This window comes from Salmo salar, chromosome ssa21, assembly GCF_905237065.1.
Source record: "Salmo salar chromosome ssa21, Ssal_v3.1, whole genome shotgun sequence".
Lineage (NCBI taxonomy): Eukaryota > Metazoa > Chordata > Actinopteri > Salmoniformes > Salmonidae > Salmo > Salmo salar.
Window position 1 is genome coordinate 13,835,405 of NC_059462.1, and position 25,706 is coordinate 13,861,110.

At 42.1% G+C, this 25,706-nt stretch overlaps 1 protein-coding gene across 1 annotated transcript; it reads left to right on the plus strand.

Annotated features, from left to right (window-relative positions):
• Positions 1-1,336: 1,336 nt before the first annotated feature.
• On the plus strand, positions 1,337-24,739 carry LOC106581825 (potassium inwardly rectifying channel subfamily J member 3). Its single transcript, XM_014164207.2, has 3 exons — positions 1,337-2,947; positions 3,641-3,857; positions 22,754-24,739. Exons 1-3 carry the CDS (start codon positions 2,108-2,110, stop codon positions 23,389-23,391), a joined length of 1,695 nt encoding a protein of 564 aa, XP_014019682.2. The 5' UTR covers positions 1,337-2,107; the 3' UTR covers positions 23,392-24,739.
• Positions 24,740-25,706: the final 967 nt, after the last annotated feature.

Consider the following 25,706-nt stretch of genomic DNA (forward strand, 5'->3'; position numbering starts at 1 on the left):
CGATGATGATTAGGAAAATGGTATTTTGCCTGCTAATGCCTGCAATGCAGTGAAGAAAACGATATGACAACAATAACGTCTAATGTAACTGGCCCCTCTAACAGTACAACTGGCCCCAGCTTGCCCCCCGTTGAAATGGTCTAGAACCGCCACTGGCTCTTTGTACAGTTTTATACACTCAGCAGAGAACGTTCCCTCTCCATTCAACTCAAAGCTAATCTTAAGGGGCGTTTCTTTAAAACATGCATCCAATCTCCTTGATCCCTTACATAACTAGACCAATCATATGCTTCAATTGGTCGCGGTTCTCAGTGCTGTGGCAAGACAGGACAATGATAGAGGTTCTGCTCGTGATGTTAAATTGCAGGCGCATATGCTCCGATTTCAAAACGATTTGGAGCACACTTGAAAAGTTAACGCACTGACTATACATTGGACTAATTAGAAAAATAAAAACAGTACTTTTCAATGTGTGAGATATAGGAGGTTTGCCATGGGAGCGTGAGAAGAGGGTCAAATGCGTGTCTCACGGTCAATGCATAAATTGCCTGCTCTGGTGAACTGTGTTCGTAACAGATTCTAGTTTTTGGAACTGAAAAATTAATTGAGATCAGATGTTTCATCAATGAGAAAAATAGAAGAATGTCTGCCCAGTTTCACCTACTTCCATCCTCTCCCAGTACTGGACTTCCTCTCACTACCATATTTGGTGGTGAGAAAACGTTTTAAATGGACGCTTCAGTTTCATAGCCCCTGTGATATGTCTTGGTTACATCTTTTGTCTGTGCTTATACATGTCATTGTTGAATACTCGTTTCTGATTGGCTTGAAGGGGATTCTAGAGTGAATTATTTCCCTATAAGGCACGGTATATCAGCACGATAGAATTCAATGGCTATTGCTTATGAAAGCAAAAGTGATTTGAACACATTTGAAAACATTTCCAGGCACAAATTTGTAAATGCATAGCTCTTGTATAAAAGGTATAATCATCTCGAGGCTCTATGTGTTCTCTGGAAAAGAATGCAACTTTGTGGAGGGTTCCACCACCCCGCAAGTGCGTCATGGAACACAACGTCGTTCATTATTTTTCATAGAACGCATAGCCCCTCCTTGATTATCCCTTACATAATTGTCTATCCCACCATCAATGTACCACTAAAGAAAATTCAGAACTGGTTAAAAAAAAAATCAATGGCACTGTAGCCTGCTCTAAAATGCATTAATCAATGGTAGGCTGATTTGAATGAATGACATTATATCTTAGCAAATTGCGTTAAAGTAAATTAACTGCATAACTCTTCCCTCCCTCTTCTTCCAAACTGTATGTCTATGTAGTACCGGTAGGCAATAGTGAATGTATCATAGCATACGGAACGGGCAGTGCGCAGGAGCGGTGAAGTGGAAAATCGAGGGGAAAGAACGAAGCAGCCGCTGTCGGATTCCTATTGCACGCGTCCATAAGAACACCAGTAAAATTCCACCAGAAGAGGAAAAGGGGGACAGGAAAGACAGCTTGCAGGCATCATCGTTAAGAGGGAACCACATAAGTATGACCGGACAGTAAATTGTTCCACGAATCCATTATTTCCCATCATATTCCACTGTCATAGATCTGAATGCAGATCCTATGTGCGCACGCAGGAGCACAAAGCGGAGGTTTGGGAACCAAATTGTGTCCAACGCCAACACTGACATCGGATGTGCAGTATGTATGGAGCGGTTTCATCTTGACCACGGCTTATAATCACAGTAACCAACGATTCATTATTTACCTACAACATCTTAATTGCTTGATGGGGCGTGGAAACAATTTCAACTTTTAACCCAAGGTGTAGACTTCACAGATGAGGACAGTGTCGAGCCAACCTGCATTGATTGCTCTAGCCTGGGAGGGCGATGATCAGCAGCGACGCACCAAATAATAAACTGTTCAAAACCTGAACTGCGACGGACGCGTTTGGTTAGAAGATGATCCTGTGCGTAATTGTTTTTTAGCAGACTGCTTTTCGGATGAAGATCTGTTTGTAGTGATTGAAGTGACATTATTCCTCTCTATTTTCATGGATTTGAAGTGGTAACAGTATGTGGAGAGAGGGGACAATGCATGATTAGTTCGTTACAGAACGCACTTTCCACGCCTTATTTCCACTTCCGAGATATTGCCCACAACATAAGGCCAATTACTGCAACTACAACGAAGTCCTGTACAGAAATAGATTTTATATTGAACCCTTCAGATTATTTCTCTCGCGGCTGTCATCGTAGTATGTCTGCACTTCGAAAGAAATTTGGGGACGATTATCAGGTAGTGACCACCTCATCCAGTGGGTCTGGATTCAACCAGCCGGCACCAGAGAAGAAGAAGAAGAGGCAACGCTTTGTGGACAAGAACGGGCGATGTAACGTCCAGCATGGAAACCTGGGTGGTGAAACCAGTAGATACCTTTCCGATTTATTCACTACGCTGGTCGATTTGAAATGGCGCTGGAATTTATTTATCTTCATCCTAACATACACGGTGGCATGGCTCTTCATGGCATTCATGTGGTGGATCATAGCCTACATCAGAGGAGACCTCCATCGAACCCACGATGACAAGTATACGCCATGCGTCGCCAATGTCTACAACTTTCCCTCCGCGTTTTTATTCTTCATAGAAACGGAAGCCACGATAGGATATGGCTATAGGTATATCACGGACAAATGTCCCGAGGGGATCATTCTCTTTCTTTTCCAGTCAATCCTGGGATCAATCGTTGATGCTTTTTTGATTGGCTGCATGTTCATTAAGATGTCCCAGCCCAAAAAAAGGGCAGAGACCTTGATGTTTAGTGAACATGCAGCTATTTCGATGCGAGATGGAAAACTAACTCTCATGTTCAGAGTCGGCAACCTGCGTAATAGCCATATGGTCTCCGCACAGATCCGCTGCAAATTGCTGAAAGTAAGTGGCACTTCTACGGCCCTATGCACAACAATATTTATGTATCTAAACGTTAGTACCCCATTTACTTCTGTCATGTGAGTGTAAGTTATTCGTTTACGCCATAATTACACATAAATTACACATAAAATACTTAGAGGATTATTATAAAGTTTATTATTCTCTGCTGATATGATCTTTTAATACCAGTATTGCTCTTTTATCACTTTAGAGACATTTCTATTGATATTAATGTGGGCCTAATTAAACATAGATTCATGGATTTCTAGAGCCTACTTTTATGAACAGTCGTTTTTTCACTTTCTTTGCAAATAGGCCTACCAATGTGAATTAACACACAAAGCAATTGATTCCAGTGAAGTTTAGTGGCAATGCTATTCATCTATAAATACACATTTGACCATTATACAGGCCCCCTGAAGTAGAAGAGAGTCACTGGGTCATTATTAACGTCTTATGGTGTGCCTTTGATGTGGCTTGATGTGCCTGATTAGCTATAGCCAGAGCTATATATGTGTGGCTCTGGCCATCGACATTGATTTACTAACTCTGTATATTTACTGATGATTGGTTTCTTTAATTGTTCACAAAATGTGGATAGCTTTAAGTATGGCTCACTGGGTTGCAGTAGTTAAACTGTTTGTCCCCCACGCCTCTCTCTCTCTCTCCCTCTCTCTCTGTATACTTCCATAGTCTCGTCAGACGCCCGAAGGTGAGTTTCTTCCACTGGATCAGTTGGAATTGGACGTGGGCTTCAGTACCGGGGCGGATCAGCTCTTCCTGGTCTCACCACTCACAATCTGCCATGTGATTGACACTAAAAGTCCATTCTACGAACTCTCCCAGAGATCCATGCAAACAGAGCAGTTTGAAATTGTGGTCATATTGGAAGGAATAGTGGAAACCACTGGTAAGTTATCACAAATACCTTGCTTTTCTTTCTTGCAGTATTATTAAAAACAATAGGCCTATATCTATGCCCTGAGATAAACTAGTGGAGAGTGTTTTGCTCTGGGTAAAGTTATATGACAGCAAAATAAATGCACCAGTATGAGTGTTATGATGATGTGAATCAATATAACGTGAAGTTGCAGGTGTATACTGTAAGTTGACCCAGATGGGCCTCTCCATTGACCCCTGGATGTTAGTGGATGTCATTGATTGCATGCTATTGATGTGCTGTTGCACAACTGGATAGGTTATAAATAATATATGTTCTGATTGATTTTACTTTTGCAGTGGAAATGGCAACAAAAACAAATTGCAGTTGGATATGCTCAATCTCTTTTGAATTTGGTTGGCCTGTGTTTAATACAGTACATCAACATGGCACGGTATTCAATTATGTTTCGTTTATCTAAAGAGCCAGTCCCTTGATAGATTTGTATAAATCATTTTCAACTTTTTTTTATGAGATCTCCTAAAATAGTTGCTGTCTAGGGAACAGTTTTGCTGTTTTACAATACAACTTCATACTCTTCTGGGGGTATACTTTGCTTTCCCAATTGTTTTTTTGAAATTGAAACTTCAATTCAATAAAAACAGTATTGACACTTGAGAAACATTTTGGTTGTTGTGATCATATTTCAAATTCAACTGTTTCATTTGAGACAGTTAATAAAGGGCTGCAGGGAGTCCTTTAAGATTGTGGAATGACATACCAGTCCTGTCTGATGCAATACAGACCACTGCAGAAAACAGTTCTGTTGATCATGAAAAAGTTGGTCCTGTACTCTACTGTGCGTATGTGGCAGTGGCATACGGTTCACGTCATGTCATTATATATCCACCAAAAAAAATCTTTTCGGTCCTCAGATTTCTCAAAAATCCCTGTTTTCAATGTAGATTTGTGTTGATGAAAAATATAGTGTCGATGAAAAATCAGTAGCAACTGACATGCAACTTACTGACACAACTCATATTGTATATAAACATTTAATAGGACTATTTTATTTATGAGGGGTTACATATTGATGTTATGTAGAAAAAAAGGTGCGGAGAAATGACTGTATGATATAATGGTGCTGCCTTGTAGAATATATCCTTACAGCTAGTTATGTCATCATCTTTTCCCAATGTTTTGATCAATTGGTCAGTCGTCAACACAGAAAATTCTAGAATGCGGATAATAATTTCAAAACATACACTTTGGAGGTAAAGGTTCACATGTATCGTATGCATTGGGCACAACAACAAAATTAGACAGCAAACACATTTTGTAATTGTAATTTAACATATTTTTTATATTTTCTCAATGTCAAGATTCATTCTAGATACAGTAGTAGTGTAATCTCGACCGTGTCAATGTGAAGTTAAAAATGTATGTACAGTGAAAGTCTAACCCTCAGACACTTTCATTTCGTTCCAATGTAACTCTGTTTCCATGGCAACCTCTCTTTGAGCGTTCCGCATTTCAGCACTGCACCTGAACTTAGATTTTATGCCTATGGTATGGGGAAAACTGTAACGCAATGCAATTTTCAGTAATACACCAGTGAACATGTGGTAACCGTACAAAAAAAACAACAGAGGTCTACTGACAAAATAACCTGATATTAAGATAACTACTTTTCTGAGATCAAATTAGGAGATGGACTCGTGAGAGCTACCGTGAGGTGTTACAGGGCTTAATGAGTGCCAGAACAAGTGAATCAAGTCTGAGCCAGATAGAATGTTTATAAAATATTAATTCAGAGACTTGGCATTTACTGGTGTTAGCTAACAGCAGCATTTAATTTTTTTTTTTTTTTACATGTTCATAGAAAATCAGCTCTCTTCATATTCACATAATGAGCTTATCAAATGACATCATCATCACAACCTCTCGTGATATCATAAACTGAGAAAGTCAGCTCCACATGGCTTCCCATCTGTTATGTTATCAGAAATTGGAACATAGTCACTGCATGCATGAAAGTATTATACGAGAGTGTTACAATATAATAATATAAAGAACTAGAAAAAAAATACACTTTTCATATTATTTAAATACCTTTATTATGATGGCATGTTCAGTAGAACAACATTTTTTTTTTACGTACGTTTCTACATATCCTTCGTTAGGGAGTACTGATTCAAGTGTTATAACATTGTCCTTTACATATTTGAAATTGATATAACAGATAGGATTGTTTAATCCAAATTGTTAAGGTTTAGTTCCTTCTATAAATGTTTTTTTTTTTTTTTTAAACATTCAGGGGAACACTATACTGAATCACTGAGTTGCAATAACATTTTCTTTGTATTATGCAGAAGTGAAATTGCTCAGACTGCAATTGCTTTACCACTCGTCTGTTCAAATGGTATGCCAATTATACACAGTACATCTAACATGCAATTTTGTACTTTAGTCCCATTCTCTATCTTTGATCAGCTCAGTTACATGACAAACAGGCTGGGATTTTAATTTCATGGCAAACTGACTTTGAATGCGTGATTGACTAGAGGAAGAATGCTGTCAACAACACGTTTCAGCCTGAAAAGTTGTGTCTCGTTCTTTATTAACAAGACGCTTCACAGTTCAGCAAAAAAATGAAAAAATTGTGAAGCACTTAATTTAAGTTTCGTGTTCACTCATCAATTATGTTTAGAAACACAGTGGCTGGCACATCAGCAGAAAATGAACTCTGTGTGAAGACTTCGATGTGACTATCATGCAAATGAAAATGATTGATGGGCTATTAGGACCATGCTGTGGCATTTACATGACGCTAACAAGGCGTTTACAAATATTTTCCCGAACAACTCCAGCCGAAAGCTACAGTGGAACATTTTGTTAAGACTATTTGAAAAGAGCAATCCCCATATTGCGTTGGTCAAAAGTAGTGCACTACATAGGGAATAGGGTGCCATTTGGGAGACACATAACTCGTTAGCTGTGCATTGACGTGGCTTGTTGTCTTGGCTTCCTCTCTGCCCCCTCCATGACAGCACGAGCCTTTTTCACGATTCACTGCTATTGGAGAAAAATAGAATCTCCCTTGTTATTGTTTTTCTGCTATTTGTTTATGCTAAGACGTGTGGGTGGCATGAGACTGTTGTGGACTTGAATTGATTTAAAGTGCATTTGATGTTTATTCATGTGTATCCGTGAGCATATAAATACAGTATGTTTGTCTGTGGAAATTCTAGTATTGGATAAAGAAAGTGTTTTTAGAGTTACACGTAGTCTCACAGTTTGGCTTATCCTGTACCAAATATTTTGCCCGTTGAATCACTTCGCTAGTATAATGCATTGGATATGGACAACCTTGGGAATTATGTTATTATCATGTGTCAATGTACATCATGATTTATGAGCCACTTGAATTATATTGCTGTATTTCTGTAACAGATGTGAGATGGCTAGCTAGTTAGCGGGGTGCGCGCTAATAGCGTTTCGATTGGTGACGTCGAGGGTGACTGTTGTCGAAGAGTGCAGAGGGCCCCTGGTTCGAGCCCAGGTAGGGGCGAGGAGAGGGACGGAAGCAATACTGTTACATTTGCAATGGATTTTCCCATCTTTGGCTCAATGTTGAATATTAAACAAAAATGCTGCATATTGGACAAAAAGTATGAAAAAAAAGAAATGTGTAATGCATAACTAAGACAGAGTGGGCATATTGTCTTACGTCATGTCGCTGGCTGCTCTGTCCCCGATCTATCCAGACTGACTTGCTGCATTCTGGTAGAAGCGATGACCAGTTAGTTCTATGAGGGCCCAGGGAGACTCTTCCATTTAGGGTGGAAGAGCTAACATACCCAGGAAAAATTGGGAGATGCCATATGCTTTCCCTCATCATCTTTGAGCCCCTCGATGACAAGTGATTTTCCAAACGGCAGTTACTAGCCACTGTTCGCGCCCTCAGCCTGCCCAGGTTTTTTTTCTTCAGGTTAATGTGCCTATGGCTTTTCACCTGTCACCTTCCCTAGAAGGGCGTCCCCGTCGTTGTCCATGTATGCGCGGTGGGCGTCTACCTGGAATGTAGGAGAGCTCGGGCAAGAGTGTCATGCTCTTCGGTCATTGGGCAACCACCCTCAGAAGATACCTGACGATATCCTGCCGGAAAAGAAGCATGCTTGAGAATAACCAGAGGGCCGGAGAGTGGCTTCTTTTAAGGGAGGTGAGGGTCTCACCTCATTCGCCACTCTACCAGTCTGTCCCCAACATAAGCTTTTGATTGGTCCTTCCAAGAGTAGGCGATCCTTTGCGAATCCCCCACATGTGAGATATCGCACTCATAATATCAGAGATCCAGGGCTATGTAAGTTTTGCGAGGGCATGGCCTAAAAGCAAACAAAGTTGTGTGTCTCTTTTTTAAATATTTAAATTGTTGTATTAATAGTATCCACATACTGCATTATGAATAAACTTTTCCGTTATAATCTTGAAAGTAAAACAAGCAAAGAGGAGTTTGTCGTGCACAAAGAGTCGCAGCAGAATAATGAATTCAGAGAAATGGATACATCTCGTGTAGCAGATTTGCTGAGAAGTCAGAGGCAAATAGTGGCGGAATGGAGTTTGTGATTACACATCACTGTGAAAGGATAGACAGGCCGCTGGAGTAAGTGAGCATAATTCATTCCGAAAGATTACACTCAGAGCATGACCGCGATGATCCCCGCTCTCCATTCCGCCCCGCACTCAAGCACTCTGCGGTTCAAGGGTTAATGTGGGTTCAGCCGAGGGAAGTAGGCCTTCTGAGCAGGTGAGAGCAGGAGTCTCCGATTAAATCTAATGTGCCCAGGGTCAGAGCACGGCAGAGTCACGGCCCTCCCCACGGGTGCGCTGATAAGACGCATAAAGACGCTTTCTGTTCTCCAGTGGGTTTTTTTTATTTATTTGTTTCGTTTAACTTTTTTTTAACAACCCGTCTCACGCATTTCATTGCATTAAGAAGCCGCGTTGGAGCTTAAAGTTTTTCCAACGCCAATGTTAATTGTGATTAGCGACCAAATTTAGTGCGAGAATCTTTTTGAAATGTCATTTTTTCTCTCAGTTTATAGTATCGCACATTCACTCGGTAGTACATACAGTACTGTACGTCTCATGCTGGAATTGTTTTTAATAACTCAATTGAGGTACTGTACTTTCTGTTATAGACTAAATGTATATTGTGTTGAATTGCACATGACCAGTTTGCATTTAAGAGATATCCACTTAGTGACAGCCTACTTTTGTCTAAATTTGTCCCACTGTGAGAGAACGTGTCGATTCAGACAACACACTGGAGACCTTTACCTTACCTGAAGATATAGTAATTGCACCAGGAATGGACTCCACATAATGGGCATTGGGTTGAACCAGCTATGACATGGAGGATTCTTTATCCCCTTTCCCAAGGGGAAACAAGCTTACATTGTGTCTTTGGGGATTTGTCAGGTCTCTGTTGGACTGTAATAAATCCTGGGAGGGAGGGAGGAAGGGGTGTGGCATGACTCGGAGAGCCGTCACTCTACTTAAGAGTTGGAAATGATTGGCTCTTTCTCTCCAAGGACCTGCGTGTGTTTTGGAATTAACATGCACGTCTAATAATAATGGATTGTGTCTAGTAATATTGCCAATCATACCGTTTAGTGCCTACCCCCCCAAGAAAAAAAAGTTCCAAGAGGCTATTTGGCTGTCCCCATAGGGTAACCCTTTTTCGTTCCAGGTAGAACCCTCCCTGGAAAGGGTTATACCTAGAACCCCAAAAAAAGGTTTTTTAAAGGGTTACCCTATGGGACAGCCCAATAACCATTTTAGGTTCTAGAAAGCACCTTTTATTTCTAAGAGTGCATAAAGGGTCCGTTAAATTGTTGATCATGTTGCTCCTTTTATCACCCAGAACTAAAAGGAAACCGACAAAGATCTTGGTTATATGAAAGACTCACGAAGGATGGGTAGGCTAGAGCTTGGTCAAAACTGACTGAAGATGGTGGCTCCACAATAACCATATGTTATCGTTAAGTGACAAAGGTTGTGCTCTGCTTTAAAATATATATGTATATATCATTTTTGTGTCGTACGCTGGATAGGTGTGGTGAAATGCATTGTTTTACAGGGTCAGCCATAGTAGTACGGCACCCCTGGAGTAAATTATGTTCAAGTGCCTTTGCTCAAGAGCACCTCGACAGAGTTCCGCCTTGTCAGCTTGGGTATTCGAACCAGCGACCTTTCGGTTACTGGCCCGATGCTCTTATTGCTAGCCTAGCTCTTAGTGTTTTGGTCACTGTGCGGTATTGATTGATAGTGTCTGAGTGTCCCTGAAGTGCACGTTAATCGATCTAGGTCTAAACAGACACAGCCACGTTGACATTTCGTCTTTTGGATGCGCTTCTAGCGAGACAATCCTTAGGGGGATGCGTGCTTTCTATTTCAGTCCCATTGACATGCTGTGGGGTATTGGACCTCACTCAAACCACAGTGAGAAAACACAAGCTTAACTGAACATGCGATATCCCGTTTTTAAATGGCCACACTCCGAGTGTGATTTCTCTGCCACCCATTAGTTGGTGTTTGGCTTCAAGGCTATCGATCAATTGCCCCCCCCCTCACCCACCATCACCACCACCAACACCCTCTTTCCTTCATAATGTCTGTTTTTTTTGCTGCTTGTTAATGGTCTTGCTGTTGTGTAGAGCCAGCCGTATGGTCTGTCACCTCACCCTGTGTAGAGGCTTGGCAGGCAACGACACTCTCCTCTCTCTCACACACACACAGCCTCTGCTCCTCTCTGCTCTACTCTGTCTACCTCCACACTGATGTTATTGCCCGAGTATTCTGGCTCTCTCAACACCCATCCCCCATAGCAGTACATTTCTACACCATTTTTTCTCCGCCAGTATATTTCCTTCTCTGTGTTTTTGGGTTTTTTTTGCACACATTTTGCCTACCGCATGTCGTATAACGTGAAATAAACTCGGGATGCAATAAGCTCGGGATGCAACCGTTACAAATTGATTGAATACTTAAATAGTATTACAGCTGAGAGATTTTGTATTCATCTACGACGAATGAAAGAGGAAAAAGCAGGCCTCTAAAAGAATACTGGGTTTCTTCTCAGTGTACCGTTTGATGGTGGTCTCCATAGCAACAGATTATCTGTCTTAGAGAGGACTTGTGCCCATAACAGATGTATCTGTATCAAAATGAGCTAAACAGTTCTCATATCCTCTAATAGACACAATTTGTTGTGTCCTTTCAGGCGTTTCATAGGGAAATGTTTTTGTATATTCAGCTGTTAGGAAACCCAAAGTGCTGTACTCAGCACAGTAGTATTGCTGTACTGTATGGCTGGTGAATTCAAATGTTCCTTCTCCATTAAAGAGGACATCTCTTGGATGCTTATTCCCTCTCTCTTTTGTCAGTTGTCCTCCATGCTGCTCTAGCTCAGTGCATCTCTTTAATATTTGATGCCACTGGGCCAAAAAGCAGTCAAGCAGGGATGTAATTCTTCTGCTTTTCAGCAACAGCCTTCCACATGATGCATTGTTATTTAGCTGTTGCTGCTCACCGTTTGGTAAATAACTAAAGCTTTCATATGTTAATGTGAATTATCACAGAACTGAATCTTAACGGTGCAAGCATGAGAGGGTTGACTCATGATTATCTGTATTCACTGTCCAGAGCGCAGATTCACAGTCTTGCTTCCGCCACCGTTTTCTTCACAGACAATGCTTCAGTTGCTTCTAAAGCCTGTATACAGTGTTGATAGCCGTATTCTGGTGAGTGAGGTTGCATGGATGAGTGTTTGTTGCATGCGTAAAGGACGTTATGCTGCTTTTAGCGCGTTCCATTTCCTCCTGATTCGGCTCACACCGAGGGGGCGAACCCAGGACCTCTGCCTTGCTGGAACACCTGACCGCCCTCCTGCGTCTTACCAGTTTGGCGCCACGAGAAAAGCTAGCCATTCGCTGACAAGTGGGGAAACTTCAGGCTGAGGAGTAAGTTTCACACATCCCCATGTGCTACACTCGCGTGCTTGCATGTGTGTGTGAGTGTTTGTGAGAGGATTTCTTACATCTGCAGATCCTTGTCTGTGAGAGAATTGAGAGGTCGGGGAGGAATCTTTACGCCCACCTTTCTCCCAGTGACTTGGACTGTGGGAGTCGAAGTGCAGAAAAAGGCTAATCTGAATAACGGGCAATCAATCATTTGCATAAATATGTAAATTCGTTGCTCAATTTGCATTGCTCTATTTTCCAAAAAGTGCAGGTGGTTGTGAGTGTTTTTTTAAAAAAATAAACAGTTTTCGGAAGTCAAATGATGTGTATGGATTTGTTGATATGTAAGATCTGGATTGAATAAAACAGGCGTCTATCTAAAGCCAGGATGCAGGACTCTGGTCCTTGAGGTGTGGAGACAGTGGAGTTGAGCCTGACCTCCAGTATACGTCTGAGCCATGCAGCAAACAGATATAATCCTCTGCTCCTGTGGCTTCTATATCCTGGATAAGCTTATGTTAGAGACTCTCTGCTCCATGAATGCCAGTAAGTTTAGCGAGCCACCATTGTTGTTTCTGTCGCACTGCTTTGCTTTATCTTGGCCAGGTCGCAGTTGTAAATGAGAACTTGTTCTCAACTAGCTCACCTGGTTAAATAAAGGTGAAATAAAGTAAAAAGCAGAAACTATTGGCAAGCTTCCCCCTTAGTTTATGTTCCATTCTCACCACTTAAAGAATCAATTTTATCTCCCTGTCGCCTTAGTGACTTGGCTGCTTCTTGACTTTGTTATTTGAACCACAAAAGCTAGCTCAGTGTTATCCTGCAGTACTCGCTAGCTACATTCACTCACAAAGTACTAGCTTTTGATAGACTCCCAAACATACAACCTTAGAGAGATCAATTTCCTCTGCCCTTAATACTCTCTCAATGGCAACATGTTATTGCATGAGAAATATAGTGTATATTCAATTTGAAGAGCAAAATTCCTTTGGTATATTTACCAGTTGGTATATTTACCAGTTGTAAAAAGAAGGGAAATTGAGTCTTTTGTTTGCAGCTCAGTTTTCTTTACTAATAATCTGATATTTGAAAATAGTATTTGTGTTTTGCAGGGCTTTCACGCTTCAAATCCCGTCTATGATTAAAGCAGTCCCTGTCTATCTGATTTCATCATCTAATTAAAGTGAAATATTCCGCAACATCCAATTTATGGCGCAACATCCAGTTTATACAGAGGAGGCATGATATAAAGTAATGTTACCAATCTCCTGAGATGTCTCTAAAACAAACTGACACCACTATAGGCGTTGTTTCTTTCTCTAAGACTTGTTTGGATCTGGTATCACAGGAGGTTGGTGGCACCTTAATTGGGGAAGACGGGCTCGTGGTAAAGGCTGGAGCGGAATTGGTGGAATGGTATAAAACACGGGTTTCTATTTGTTTGGTGCCATTCCGTTCGCTCCGTTCCAGACATTATCATGAGCCGTCCTCTCCTCAGCAGCCTCCACTGTCTGGGATAGACTGTGCACATCACGCAGTACACATTACAGAGTATACATTAGAACATCAAAGAGAGTTCTGTACACAAAGCACAGTCTGTGTCCGGGAGGATGAAAGAGCCAGACAGATGGTAATAAAGGTACCTTTCACTGTGCTTATTAAATATGGTATTTGTAATATGAGCTGACGTCAATGATAAGGTACTACATAGGATTCGATCAAAACAAATGCACTTTGAGGAGCAGTGATGTGCTGGAAAAGGTCAGGGGCATACAGGCATTCAAACCAGTTCACTGTGGTCAGGAACTAGGGGTATAATGTATCATCCAGTATTGAGTGATAAAACCAGTGGTTTTATGGATGGTTGTTTCGATTGGGATGGTCAAAGACAAGAAATATACTTTTGTGTTTACTGTAAGTCCGCCACATTTGCCTCGAGTTGCGCACAAAGGTGACAATCCAAATAGGCTTCATATGGTGTGTTTAGGCTCACGTACCATTGGTAGATTTGGTTTCCATAGGAACACACCATTCCAGGCAGGTATGATGATTACGTGATGTTTTATGCCTGTTGGTACACTACATGACCAAAAGTATGTGGACACCTACTCGTCAAACATCTCATTCCAAAATCATGGGTATTAATATGGGGTTGGTCCCCCCTTTCCTGCCTTAACAGCCTCCACTCTTCTGGGAAGGCTTTCCACTAGGGACTTGCTTCCATTCAGCCACAAGAGCAGCAGTGAGGTCGGGCACTGATGTTGGGTGATTAGGCCTGGCTCGCAGTCGGCGCTCCAATTCATCCCAAAGTAGTTAGATGGGGTTGAAGTCAGGGCTCTGTGCAGGCCAGTCAAGTCCTTCCACACTGATCTCGACAAACCATTTCTGTATGGACCTCGCTTTGTGCCCAAACTGTTGCCACAAAGTTGGAAGCATAGAATCACCTAGAATGTCATTGTATGCTGTAGCGTTAAGATTCCCTTCACTGAAACTAAGGGGCCTAGCCCAAAACCATGAAAAACAGCCCAAGACCGTTATTCCACCTCCACCGAACTTTACAGTTGGCATTATGCCTTCGGGCAGGTAGCATTCTCCTGGTATTCGCTGAAACCCAGATTCGTCTGTCGGACTGCCAGATAAGTGTGATTCATCACTCCAGAGAACGCGTTTCCACTGCTCCAGAGTCCAGTGGCGGCGAGCTTTACATCACTCCAGCCAATGCATGGCATTGAACATGGTGATCTTAGTCTTGTGTGCGGCTGCTCGGCCATGGAAACCCATTTCATGAAGCTCCCGACGAACAGTTATTGTGCTGACGTGCTTCCAGAGGCAATTTGGAACTCGATAGGGAGTGTTTCAGCACTCGGCGGTCCCGTTCTGTGAGCTTGTGTGGCCTACCACTTCGCTGCTGAGCCGTTGTTGCTCCTAGACGTTTCCACTTCACAATAACACCACTTACAGTTGACTGAGGCAGCTCTAGCAGGGCAGAAATTTGAGGAACTGACTTGTTGGAAAGGTGGCGTCCTATGACGGTGCCACATTGAAAGTCACTGAGCTCTTCAGTAAGGCCATTCTACTGCCAATGTCTGTCTATGGAGATTGCATGGCTGTGTGCTCGATTTTATACACCTATCAGCAACTAATTTGACGGGGTGTCCACATACTTTTGTATATAGTGCATTAGGAAAGTATTCAGACCCCTTTACTTTTTCCACTTTTTGTTACATTATAGCCTCATTCTAAAATGGATTAAATAGTTTTTTCTTCTCATAAATCTACACACAATACGCCATAATGACAAAGCCAATGTTTTTTTGTTGTTGTTTTTTTACAAATGTATATAAAAGAAAAATATGAAATATTACATTTACATAAGTATTCAGACCCTTTACTCAGTACTTTGTTGAAGCACCTTTGGCAAGGATTACAGCCTCAAGTCTTCTTGTGTATAACGCTACAAGCTTGGCACACCTGTATTTGAGGATTTTCTCCCATTTTTCTCTGCAGATCCTCTGAAACTCTGTCATGTTGGATGAGGAGCGTCGCTGCACAGCTACTTTCAGTTATTTTCAGAGATGTTCGATCAGGTTCAAGTCTGGCTCTGGCTGGGCCACTCAAGGACATTCAGAGACTTGTCCCGAAGCCACTCCTGCGTTGTCTTGGCTGTGTGCTTAGGGTCTTTGTCCTGTTGGAAGGTGAACCTTTACCTCACTATGTCCTGAGATCCTGAGCGCTCTGGAGGAGATTTTCATTAAGGGTCTCTCTGTACTTTGCTCCGTCATCTTTCCCTCATTCCTGACTAGTTTTCCAGTCCTTGCGCTAAAAACATCCCCACAACATGATACTGCCACCACGATGCTTCACTGTTGGGCTGGTTTCAGGAATTCAGGCCCAAGACTTCAATCTTGGTTTCATCAGACCAGAGAATCTTGTTTCTCATGGTCTGACAGTTCTTAAGGTGCCTTTTGGGAAACTCCAAGCGGGCTGTCATGTGCCTTTTACTGTGGAGTGGCTTCCATCTTGCCACTCTAACATAAAGGCCTGATTGTTGGGAGTGCTGCAGAGATGGTCGTCCTTCTTGAAGGTTCACCCATCTCCACAGAGGAACTCTGGAGCTCTGTCAGAGTGACCATCGGGTTCTTGATTACCTCCCTGACCAAGGCCCTTCTCCTCCAATTGCTCAGTTTGGCCGGGTGGCCAGCTCTAGGAAGAGTCTTGGTGGTTCCAAACTTCTTCCATTTAAGAATGATGGAGGCCACTGTGTTCTTGGGGACCTTCAATTCTGCAGACATTTTTTGGTAGCCTTCCCCAGATCTGTGCATTGACACAATCCTGTCTCTTAGCTTCATGGACAATTTCTTCAACCTCATGGCTTGGTTTTTGCCCTGACATGCACTGTCAACTGTGGGACCTTATATAGACAGGTGTTTGCCTTTCCAAATCATGTCCAATCAATTGAATTTACCACAGGTGGATTCCAATCAAGTTGTAGAAACATCTCAAGGATGATCAATGGAAACAGGATGCACCTGAGCTCAATTTGTGTCTCATAGCAAAGGGTCTGAATACTTATGTAAATAAGATATTTCTGTTTTTAATATATAATAAATTTGCAAACATTTCTAAAAACCTGTTTTCGCTTTGTCATTATGGGGTATTGCGTGTAGATTGATGAGGAAAAACATGTATTTAATACATTTTAGAATAAGGCTGTAACGAAAAAGGGAAAGGGTCTGAATACTTGCCGAATGCACTGTACAGTATATAGTGTAGCTTATTATACTCATCTAAAATGCACAGCAAAGCTGCTTGGCTGTGTTTAATTGTAGTCGTATCACCTCCAAGTTTCCAAATGGTTATGATAGCAATTTGTCTGTAATTGTGGCTTTTCCCTATGGGTGAAAAGGAAAGCACAGAGCAGCCTCTTCAGTGAGACTGTTGATGGCCTTTAGTGTATGGATGCAGGAATGTACCCACTTACACGTCACCACTTTACCTTTTTGCCATGCTGTCGATGGTGCTATTACAAAATTGCTGGGCTTTCCTCCAATACGAGGCCGCTCAATAGGATGCAGATCAGAAAATAGAGAGTTACCCAACAGGGAATCAGAAGTTGATTATCTGATTTCAGATGAACTGTGCGATTCTCCTTATGTGTGCCAATTTCTATAGATCACTGAATGTGATTATGTTGCAGAGTTAATGGAGGAAAGTTATATTTTTGTAAATTTGTGGTAGAATTTTCCTCTATTTCCTCCATCCTCCACTCTATTTGTGTTCATTTGTGCTAGAATTAATGGAGGAAATGTCTGTTTCTTGCTTTAATAATCTCCTGTCATGCTCCGGACCAGTTCTGTTGAACTTTGTCACAATATTTGAATATCCTCTACTGATTATTTTCCATTGAGTGGCGTGTGATATTGACTTTTAATATGTTCTGTGTATCTCTGGCAGTCTTTGGGATGTGACTCTTAGCCCACTGCTGACTAAAATAGCAGAGAGGCTCAGTTGGTAGAGCATGGCGTTTCCTACACCAGGGATGTGGAGTCGATTCCCGCTACCACCCATACGAAAATGTATGTACTCACTGCTGTATTTCGCTTTGGTTAACGGCGTCTGCTAAATGGCATATAATATAGTTTTTATATTGGGAAAAAGTACCATAGCTAGATCATATCAAATCAAATCACATTTCATTCGTCACATGCGCCGAATACAACAGGAATACAACCTTACTGTGAAATGCTTACTTACAAGCCCTTCCGACAATGCAGTTTAAGAAAATACAAAAAAGAGTAAGAGATAAGAATAACAAATAATTAAAAAGCAGCAGTAAATAGCAATAGGGGCTATATACAGGGGGTACCGGGGGGTACCGGTACAGAGTCAATGTGCGGGGGCACCGGAGTTGAGGTAATTGAGGTAATATGTACATATAGGCAGAGTTATGTGTGACTATGCATAGATAATAACAGACACGTAAACATTAGATGTTCAGGAGTCTTATGGCTTGGGGGTAGAAGCTGTTTAGAAAGTTCTTGGACCTAGACTTGGCACTCCAGTACCGCTTGCCGTGCGGTAGCAGAGAGAACAGTCTATGACTAGGGTGGCTGGAGTCTTTGACAATTTTTTGGGCCTTCTTCTGACACCGCCTGGTATTGAGGTCCTGGATGGCAGGAAGCTTGGCCCCAGTGATGTACTGGGCCGTATGCAGTACCCTCTGTAGTGCCTTGCGGTCGGAGGCCAAGCAGTTACCATACCAGGCAGTGATGCAATGCTCAGGATGCTCTCATTGGTTCAGCTGTAAAACCTTTTGAGGATCTGAGGACCCATGCCAAATCTTTTCAGTCTCCTGAGGCTAAATAGATTTTGTCATGCCCTCTTCACGACTGTCTTGGTGTGGTTGTACCATGTTAGTTTGTTAGTGATGTGGACACCAAGGAACTTGAAGCTCTCAACCTGCTCCACTACAGCCCTGTTGATGAGAATGGGGGCGCGCTCAGTCCTCCTTTTCCTGTAGTCCACGATCATCTCATTTGTCTTGATCACGTTGAGGGAGAGGTTGTTATCCTGGCACCACACTGCCAGATCTCTGACCTCCTTCCTGTAGGCTGTCTCATTGTTGTTGGTGATCAGGCCTACCACTGTTGTGTCATCTGCAAACTTAATGATGGTGTTGGAGTCGTGCCTGGCCATGCAGTCATGGGTGAACAGGGAGTACAGGAGGGGACTGAGCACGCACCCCTGAGGGGCCCCCATGTTGAGGAACAGCGTGGCAGATGTGTTCTTTCCTACCCTTACCACCTGGGGGTGGCCCGTCAGGAAGTCCACTATCCAGTTGCAGAGGGAGGTGTTTAGTCCCAGGGTCCTTAGCTTATTGATGAGATTTGAGGGCACTATGGTGATGACCGCTGAGCTGTAGTCAATGAATAGCATTCTCACATAAGTGTTCCTTTTGTCCAGGTGTGGAAAGGGCAGTGTGGAGTGCAATATAGATTGCATCATCTTTGGATCTGTTGGTGCGGTATGCAAATTGGAGTGGGTCTAGGGTTTCTGGGATAATGGTGTTGATGTGAGCCATGACCAGCTTTTCAAAGCATTTCATGGCTACAGACGTGAGTGCTACGGGTCGGTAGTCATTTAGGCAGGTTGCCTTAGTGTTCTTGGGCACAGGAACTATGGTGGTCTGCTTGAAACATGTTGGTATTACAGACTCAGACAGGGAGAGGTTGAAAATGTCAGTGAAGACACTTACCAGTTGGTCAGCGCATGCTCATAGTACACGTCCTGGTAATCCGTCTGGCCCTGCGGCCTTGTGAATGTTGACCTGTTTAAAGGTCTTACTCACATCGGCTGCAGAGAGCGTGATCACACAGTCATCCGAAACAGCTGATGCTCTCATGCATTCTTCAGTGTTACTTGCCTCGAAGCGAGCATAGAATTTATTTAGCTTGTCTAGTAGGCTCGTGTCACTGGGCAGCTCTCGGCTGTGCTTCCCTTTGTAGTCTGTAATGGTTTGCAAGCCCTGCCACATCCGATGAGTGTCGGAGCGGGTGTAGTACCATTCCAGCTTAGTCCTGTATTGATGCTTTGCCTGTTTGATGGTTTGTCGGAGGGCATAGCGGAATTTCTTATAAGCTTGTGGGTTAGAGTCCTACTCCTTGAAAGCGGCAGCTCTAGCCTTTAGCCCAATGCGAATGTTGCCTGTAATCCATGGCTTCTGGTTGGGGTATGTATGTACAGTCACTTTGAGGACGACGTCCTCTATGCACTTATTGATAAAGCCAGTGACTGATGTGGTGTACTCCTCAAAGCCATCGGAAGAATCCCAGAACATATTCCAGTCTGTGCTAGCAAAACAGTCCTGTAGTTTAGCATCTGCTTCATCTGACCACTTTTTTATAGACCGAGTCAATGGTGCTTCCTGTTTTAAGTTTTGCTTGTAAGCAGGAATCAGGAGGATAGAATTATGGTCAGGTTTGTCAAATAGAGGGCGAGGGAGAGCTTTGTACGCGTCTTTGTGTGTGGAGTAAAGGTGGTGTAGAATTTTTTCCCCTCTGGTTGCACATTTAACATGCTGATAGAAATTAGGTAAATCTTATTTAAGTTTCCCTGCATTAAAGTCCCCGGCCACTAGGAGCGCCGCCTCTGGATGAGCGTTTTCCTGTTTGCTTATGGCGGTACATACAGCTCATTTAGTGCAGTTTTAGTGCCAGCATCGGTCTGTGGTGGTATGTAGACAGCTACGATAACAGGCACGCTGTTATTGGTGGTAAAATGATACAAGAATTATTGAGGGTTTAAGCAAAATACCAGTGTAGAAGAAGTGTGCTTTTGCATGTGTACACCAATACTAGACCTTTGAGCTTACAGTATATGCCTGCTGGTCAACATGTTGTGTGACTTTGGAAGATTATTGCAGTGTGACAACTTCATGATACAAATGACTACAAGATTCCCTGCACTTAGCCTCAATTGGCTTCTCAACCTCAAGTCCTTATTATTACTGTGGACCCCAGTCATTGAAGCATATTTCCATATGCCGAGAGCACTCAGAAGTGCAGAGCGATAGGGCAGAAATAATGCCCAGAATACCCTGACCGTACTCAATGTTAATAACTCTGGCACATCTGTGACTTGACTGTGACTGTTAAAAAACTGTTATCAGCGCATTATTGCACGGACCTTGGAAACACTGGCAGAAACGAAGAGGATCATAGCTTCAATTAAGATTAGCAATACCTAGTGTACCATGATCTTTAGTCTCTTTGAATGCTTACGATTCATTTATTGCTGCCAGGGATTTATTACACTATCAATTAGTATATGGGGTATTTATATCAGGGCAACCACTCAGCTTTTAATGGACTTCAACAGACCTTCAAGATCACAAGTGCCTCCAGCTTTGTAACAGCTTGGATACTTAGTTAAAAGGAAAAGGAAGACGTGGCTCAGTTCAATGTTCTGGACTGACAGATGATAAGCTGTGCATCTCATCTCTGTTAGAATTTGTTTCTATTGATTCATGAATTGTGGGGCGGCAGTGCAAAATACTGCTTTCAGCAGCCATGTTTTCCTAGACATTCCAAAGAACAAAAGGTTTTGCATGGAGCTCCGCGCAGGGTGAATTGATACAATGCAAGTATTCAGATCATGTGATAGTAATTACGAAGGCATCTGCCGAATAACAGTGGCGAGAGGGTTATCACTGAAGATGAACCTGTAACTTTATGTAAAACAAATGAATGTTGTTGCTCATTAATTCAACCCTCATCATTTGACTAATTGTATTCATTTGTTTATGGGGATACGGGTGGAGTGTTTGTTAAGCATTCATTTAATTCAACGTCTCCAGTAACAAAAACAATGAATGCCTGGTGCTCATGATCGAGTGTATCTTGTTTAATCTATGGAAAAACAAACCTTATGAACTTTGAACTTTCCTTCACAGACCTGGACGGGCAACATGGCTGATCACACTGACCTTGCTAAAAGAGTAGCCCACAAAGCTCTCTTATTTTAACGCCATCTTATCTTTGTTATCGTATCTTCTTTCCTTAAAAGCAACTTTTAAGGAAAAAATAAATAATGCATGAAATCTGCTTTGGTCAGGCTGAAATTCTTCAGGCAGCACTATGAGGACCTAATTACCCACTTGTCATAGGGACATTAACATTTTGAGACCAAACATGTTATATAACAGGCTTTGAATTGGAAGTCCCATAAATGGGGATGAATATTTGTTTCTCAAAAAGATATAGGAGTTGTCAGGAAAGCCCATTGGACCCATTGCACCCTTATCTTTGCGAAGCCTCCTGTGGTCCGTCACTTAAGGGATTTGATCATCTGAATCTGCTCTTTTGTAGTTCCTAACCAAGGTTACAATGTGGACTAAATTGACATGTAGCTAAAGACCCCGGGTGGCTTAGATAAAAGACATCTACTTATTTAGGAAATTGTTTTTAAAGTGCCTTAACATGATTCAGTGCCTCTGAAATAGCAATTGTTTCCCTGTCAATGCAAGACAAAATGAAAACAGTATTTGAGGAATAAAGAAGTAGAGGCATTTGTTTATGTTGTACTCCGCCAAAGACAATGAATCCCACTCGTGTGCACTGTACTGTATGCATTTTGTATTAGACGAATGCTTGTAGTTTCTTATTTTCATGCTCCCGGTATTGTTGCTCATACATTGATGAGAACAAGGAGCTCGATAGAAACCTGTTGCAGAATGTGCATAAAAGTGTCACCTTTAGTAGTTGACTATTTTAGCACTGACGTAGTGAATGTTTTACCAATAACAGAGGTAAAACATTGTGTGCTTTTTCATTTTGTTACAGTTTGTTTGGGAGAGAAAATGGTTTAGTTATTTTCTCATCAGACAAAATCTATACAGGATAAGATCTCTGGGAGCAAACAGTATTTACATTGTAGTGCTTTTCATCTTAAAAGTAATTGCTGTATGGACTCCTTCACTCACTCAGCTATCCTCTGCGTCTTTCTCAAATTACTGAGGAACTTGCTCATCAGTGTTGTATGGAATCTGAAAATCAATTAAGTGTTTTTTTGAGGCAACTTTCTGTGTGTCAGTTTGTGAGTGATATTGTTTGTTGAATGGAAATAATCTTTGAGGAACACTTCACTCTTGTGACTGAGCTGAGGGCACTGCGTCAGCCATGTAATTGAATCAGGGTTGCTCTTTGATTCTGAAGTGTTTGTTTATGTATTTGACTAGCATAGCATTAATCTCCATAGCATTAGCCTTGTCTGCCTTGTCCACAGACAATTGTGCATAATTCCCTGCATAGAGTCAAAGTCGTCAAGTAAATTTCCTGAAATAAAGACATGGAAATAAAGACATGAACTTTTTGTTGTTTTTGTTGTTTTGTCTGTGTTCGACAGGGATGACTTGCCAAGCGAGGACTTCTTACACTGAGGATGAGGTTCTATGGGGACATCGTTTCTTCCCAGTCATCTCCCTGGAGGAGGGGTTCTTCAAGGTGGACTACTCCCAGTTCCACGCCACGTTTGAGGTCAACACTCCCCCGTACAGCGTGAAGGAGCAGGAGGAAAACCTGCTCATATCCTCTCCTCTCATGGCCCCGTCCCTGTGCAACAGCGGCGAGGGGGGGGGGAACAGCTCCATGGACTGCCTGGAGACCCTGGAGGACAAGGAGAGCACCACCACCAAGCTGCCGTCCAAGCTGCAGAAGATGCAAGGGGGCGGCTGCGGACGGGACGGGCTGCCCATGCCTAGGAAGCTGCTGAGGATGAGCTCCACCACATCGGAGATGATCTACCCCGGGAGCATGGGGGAGCTGCCCATGAAGCTGCAGCGCATCAGCTCCGTCCCCGGCGTCTCCGATGAGAAACAGGTGAACAGGATGGCCTCCAAGATCAGCTCCGATCACATCAGCCAATCCGTGGCAGACTTGCCCCCCAAGCTGCTAAGGATGCAGGGGGGAGGGGGAGTAGGGGGCCGAATGGACGGACACCTGCCCCCGAAACTCAGAAAGATGAATTCCGACCGCTTCACGTAGAATGGGCAACCAGTTTTAACTTATTACACCCCAGCCCTTTATTATTTCTAATTTATTAAAGGACATGATTCTTATATTCAAGAAAATGTAGTATATAAATACGTACAGATAAAGTATACCTTGATAGAACACCGCAGATTTGTTCCTGGATATAAGTATACATGCTATGATGAAAGACAATGTATGATAAGCACAATCTGGCACGTACGTTACACTAAGTGCATGTAAAACATAGTTTCTTTCATTTCTGGCATGACATTTATAGATATATTATTTTACAGAGATGATTTGAGCAGGGATATTACTTCCAATGGATCTGAACAGTTGCACAAAGCCATATGGTTTACAAAATGGAAAACCTACACAACATGGGACTAATTTGCGGTGAAGAAGGGTACATACATTCGATTTGAGTTGGCTGCTTTTGTTGTTTAATGTAAAATTGTGTGGCAATGTTCTGTTAAAATGCATGCTACTTTTATTACTTAGCTATACAAAGGTAATAGACACAGATGTTTAGCCTTAACTATATTACCTTGTTTCCATTTCCACGATTGTTCACAGCTGTATTTTTGGTATTTTCATGTATAGGATGATATTTTACCATGTGCAATTTTAAGAACTTCTTAGTTCAGCAAGCGTACTGTATGTTGCTGGATGATGCAATCTTTATTTGAAAATGCATGATCCATATCATATGTTTTATTGGAACTGGGCACAATCTTATTAAGCAACCTGAACTCACTTTTCAAGGTAACACTTATGTTGAAAGGGCCAGTACTATCAATCAAATTCAATCAAATGTATTTATAAAGCCCTTCTTACATCAGCTGATGTCACAAAGTGCTGTACAGAAACTACAGCCTTATAAGCACAACACAGTACACTCTTTATGGCAGTAAGCATTTATGGCTTTTCAACATAAATGTCCTGAACAGTACTGTAAATTACTCTTTTACATGGAAGGAAAACAACTAAATCCATGGTCACGCATGCCTTATTGAACAGTACTGTAGTTTGGAAGTTCAAATGATTATTCATTCTACATTTAATTTAACGAACATGTGCACCAAAATTTCAACTTAAGTGTTACTGCAGAAATATAGATTTAGAGGTGGACCTACAGCATATTTAGGAAAAAGTCACCACCTTTTGTCTTAAGAGTCCATATGCTCCCTGTTTAACTAAAGCAATAATGTTATAAGGACTATACTCTTTATATAGCCACAGGGTCTGCAGCAGCCCAATAACCATTATATTTACTGAATCCATGGAATCTGGTTCAACTAAAAGCGCCAATGATATTGTATGATCCTCAAACTCTTCAGGAATAAAGATCTAAGATCAATTCTTGACATGTTGATTTAATGGGACACGGGTAGCTAGCTTTTTGTGGACACTATCAAAGAAATAAAAAGGCTTGTATAGAAGACAAAAACATGACAAAAGCCCTACTTGTTATGGATATTACATGTGGTGCATTCGGAAAGTATTCTGAACCCTTAACTTTTTCCACATTTTGTTAGGTTACAGCCTTAATCTAAAATGGATTAAATACATTTGTTCCCCTCGTCTACACACAATACCCCATAATGACAAAGTGAAAACAGATAAAAATTTTGGGGGGTAAATTTATAAAAAAATTAAAACATAAATACTTTATTTACATAAGTATTCAGACCCTTTGCTATGAGACTCGAAATGGAGCTCAGGTGCATCCTGTTTCCATCGATCATCCTTGAGATGTTTCTACAACTCGATTGGAGTCCACCTGTGGTAAATTCAATTGATTGGACATGATTTGGAAAGGCACACGTCTATAAGGTCCCACAGTTGACAGTGTATGTCAGAGCAAAAACCAAGCCATGAGGTTGAAGGAATCTGTGCCTCGACACAGGAATGTCTGCAGCATTGAAGGTCCCCAAGAACACAGTGGCCTTTATCATTCTTAAATGTAAGAAGTTTGTAACAACTAAGACTCTTCCTAGAGCTGGCCGCCCGGCCAAACTGAGCAATCGGGGGAGAAGGGCCCTGGTCAGGGAGGTGACCAAGAAACCAATGGTCACTCTGACAGAGCTCCAGACTTCCTTTCTGGAGATGGAAGAACCTTCCAGAAGAACAACCATCTCTGCAGCACTCCACCAATCAGGCCTTTATGGTAGAATGGCCAGACAGAAGCCACTCCTCAGTCAAAGGCACATGACAGCCCGCTTGGAGTTTTCCAAAAGGCACCAAAAGGACTCTCAGACCATGAGAAACAAGATTCTCAGGTCTGATGAAACCAAGATTGAACTCTTTGGCCTGAATGCAAAGCG